Genomic DNA, 3,798 nt, shown 5'->3' with positions numbered 1-3,798 from the left:
GCCTCTCACAACCCCCCCTCTCCCAGTCGGGCTGGTTCGGCTGCCTGTAGGCAGGCTCCAGACTGTTGGAACACTGGGTTAAACAGCAAACACCTTTTCGTTTATTTTTTCCTCCCCCTTTTTTGGTGGGGGCTTGGGGGGTGGGGGACCAGAGGGTGGTTTTTCTCCTTTAAACCCAGCTCCCCTCAGGAGTTTGGGTATCCACTGAACAGTTCAATTTATACAGCCATAAGGGCGGTGACAACTTGGCCTGTGAACATGCCACCCCTGCAGCGTCACCAGGGTTCATCTCCATCCAGGGAGTCTCAGCCAACAGTTCCTCACCAGCTTTGTCTGCAGCGCAGAGCCAGAGAGCAGCCGGTGCCCGCAGAGGATGGGGCACACGGCTGCTGTGCTCTGCTGGGGGCTACCCGACACCTCCACGGCAGGCAGGATTTAGACGAACTATTCTGAAAATAAAAGCAGCCACTAAACGTACATGGGAAAAGGGGCAAACGCCAGCCTTTGTCAGCTCAGAGGCAGAACAGATAGAGGGGGCTGAAGAGATTTTTAGGCCCCTAATTAAGAGCCCTTGTACTAATGGAGTGCAGCAGGGTTTTCTGGGGGCTACCCGACACCTCCACGGCAGGCAGGATTTAGACGAACTATTCTGAAAATAAAAGCAGCCACTAAACGTACATGGGAAAAGGGGCAAACGCCAGCCTTTGTCAGCTCAGAGGCAGAACAGATAGAGGGGGCTGAAGAGATTTTTAGGCCCCTAATTAAGAGCCCTTGTACTAATGGAGTGCAGCAGGGTTTTTGTCTTGATACCCAGCCTAGTTTTATCACCTACAAAAGAGATTAGGACAGACTAGAATCTTCACAAGCCTTTAAAATGGGTCACATTATTCATCACTGAAGAAGAGCCTATTCCAGTGTTAATTTAATCAAAACTGCTAATTACCATCTGACATTGCTTTCACCTACGAAGGGAATCAGTGTAGAAAATGGGATCTCGCTGTAGAAAGTTTAATCTAATTACGAGACTGATTTGCCAGCTGCAGCCTTTGAACAAGCAGACTGACAACGGGCATTTTCTGCCAGCGCTGCGTGAAGAGAGTTTAAACCACGATTTGTGACATGAACGGCTGTTGTGCTGTGGTGGCATCCAGACTTTTCGGACAGAGTTTCAAACGATCGGCTGAGCAGACACGTTCATCTCCCCGCAGCCTTTCTGCAAACACCAGGCAGAATGACGCCCGATCCAGAAAGGCTAAAACTTTAAAAAGTCACTCCCGTACCTTCTGCTCTGGCAGGCGTCTGCACCCGCGATGTGCTGCAACAGGAACGGCGTTAGAGGCAAACAGCAATTTCAACTGCTCATCTGTAAACCATATGGGTAAAGCTGAGCGTTTAATTCCAAGCCAACCAAAAAATTCCTTAAGAACATTAGGGACTGTTCTTCCTTAAACTGCATGAAGACCCTTCACGAGCATCCAGGCTGCCAGGAAACTGTCAGAAGATCATTTCATTGTCAGGTGAGGTCCTCTGAGAGGAAAGATCAAGGTGAAAGCACCGCAGGCCTCTTCCCCTTACCTTGTGGCACATGTAGGATCCCCCCTTCTTCACTCTGTCTGTTCCCGACGAGGGCCCTGTCTGGGGAGGAGCAGACAGGGGTTAGTACTCGAGGAAGAACAGTTGCCAATGACAGGGTTAAAGGCAAAAAGCTGTAAGGACGGGAGATGGATAAGGAGCAGCCAAAAATATTCACAGCAGATACATTTCAGCGGTGCCTGGCTGAACCAGAAAGACCAAAATAATTCTGTTGTAAAAGACAAGACGTGCAGATGGGTCGGGGTAATTGTGGTCCCTCTCCGATGCTGCAAACACTGAACATTTGAGCTGCTGCAAATATTTTAACGTTTGAGTTGCTGCCCACTGGCTTAAAGGTACAGTCAGTAGTTTCTTCACTGGTTGGTAGGTGTATAAATCCAGTCTGTTTCTAGACAAAACCTTCTCAGAAGAATTTGTGGAATGCAGGAAGAGAGAGCTGCGCTGTTCTCCAAAGCCCTCCGTTTTCTGCCAAGACCATTACTTCTGTTGCTAAACACAGGTTAGCAGGAAGTCGTCAGCCCAGTTTTCACAGCTAGGAAAGAAATGTCATTGCCACAGAGTATGTAACAGATAAATGGTACCTTAAAAAGGTACCAAAATAGTTTAAGGTTCTTCTAGAGCTTCACAAGACAAGCACATGTAACACTGACTGTACATCGGGGGGACTGTAAGGAAACCCTGACGGTGGGTGCTGGTATGACAGAAGCTGCTGATGGGTCTAAGTTTGCTTCGCGAGGCTTCCCACGGACAGCTCACCGTACCGATGCTTCAGCAGCTCCACCGTGATTGCTGTGGGTTATATGAGACAGGCGAATGACAACAGCACCACCACCCTACAAATACTGAGGGAAAACCACACCTCGAGGCAGCGCTGGCTCTTTCACAGCCAGGGTGCTCCCCCATGGGACAGGTTCACTCCACTTGCAAGGGTACAAACATTGTCTACCTCTGGCCAGACCAGGTTACAGCTCAGTATCACGTGTCTCTTACAATCAAAGCCTGCGATGGTAGCATTTGCTTGTATCTTCCTCAGAGAGAAAGGAAACTGCTTCAGTTGCACTTACCCACAATAAAAACTAATCAGAGCACGGCCGTCCAGGTCACATTGGACTTGAACAAGCAAATCTCTGTTCCACCAACCACTCCTGTGTTGTGCCGTTACCCGGAGCAGTGCACCAGCTGGTACCGGAGCAGAGGGACACTTGCTGCTCGGCAGCAAGGAGCCAGAGCTGTCCAGACTTTGACCCCAGACGTAAAGAACAGAATTTCCTGTAGATTGGCAAGTTTACTGTGTAGTATAATTGGTAACAGACATACTACAGTCTGATTGGATAATTACAAGTGCTTGTGCATTCAATTACCAAAGCAATTGCCAAAGGATTATTCTTTAGAGTTACTAAAATACAACATAGAGAGAGGTTTTGTATTTCTTTCATGGCATCAGACAAACGCTTTCTGAAGTTGCATCATTTTCTCTGCACACTCAGCCACAGGGCCACTGGTTTGAGCTAAATCCGTTTTCAAACTGAGAACTGCAGGTTGTAAGAAACTACGCGCTGTATACAGAAAAAACCTGAGCCAGACTCCCACAATTAAAATGGCCCCATAAAGAGACCGTGGTTTGATTGATCTCACGCACACACATACACACACACACCTCACTACCATCTGCCAAATGATCATTTACATTTTTCAAATAAAACCCCCACCCTGATGCTCCCTAGTCCTGCCCTTGGGCACCAAATAGGAGCTGCAAGAGGTACTAGAGAAACGGGGTTTGTGAGTTTGTCTTGAACTGTGGGTATTTCTCCACTCAGAAGCAAAACCAGCCCAGTCACTCAAGAACAGAACCCCTGAAGAAAGGAGCCCAGAAGGCACGGCGTGCGCTGGGGAGCAGCCTGGCAGAGAGCAGCCTGGCACCCCGCACCTCAGTGCACGACCGAGTTGTTCTTCGAGGAGATTCAGTGCGCGCAGAACACAGCCCGGAGCGATGCCGAGCACTGCGGGGCAGTTAGGGGAGCGGGGCACAACCCAGAGACACTCCTCCACCGGCGAGTCCCAGAGCGCAGCAGTTATTTGGGTTTCCACGTGTTCTCCACGGGAGCTCTCTCACGGGTGGCCTACTCTGGATTCTCCGTATGTCAGATTCCCGCTGGATGTCCTGCAGCGCTGAGGGAACGTTACTGGCTTGGGCGCTTCCTGAGC

At 49.6% G+C, this 3,798-nt stretch overlaps 1 protein-coding gene across 1 annotated transcript in view; it reads right to left on the bottom strand.

Annotated features, from left to right (window-relative positions):
• The window catches only part of SUMF1 (sulfatase modifying factor 1), a 26,384-nt gene that overhangs the window by 1,594 nt on the left and 20,992 nt on the right, over positions 1-3,798 (bottom strand). Inside the window, exon 7 of the mRNA XM_010138105.1 lies at positions 1,576-1,635. Within this exon, the coding sequence (XP_010136407.1) occupies positions 1,576-1,635 (60 nt within the window). The remainder of the gene's footprint in view (positions 1-1,575; positions 1,636-3,798) is intronic.

This window comes from Buceros rhinoceros, unplaced genomic scaffold, assembly GCF_000710305.1.
Source record: "Buceros rhinoceros silvestris isolate BGI_N320 unplaced genomic scaffold, ASM71030v1 scaffold19466, whole genome shotgun sequence".
In the NCBI taxonomy this organism is placed as follows: Eukaryota; Metazoa; Chordata; class Aves; order Bucerotiformes; family Bucerotidae; genus Buceros; species Buceros rhinoceros.
Note: the sequence above shows the minus strand (reverse complement) of the source record. Positions and strands in the feature narration are given on the sequence as shown.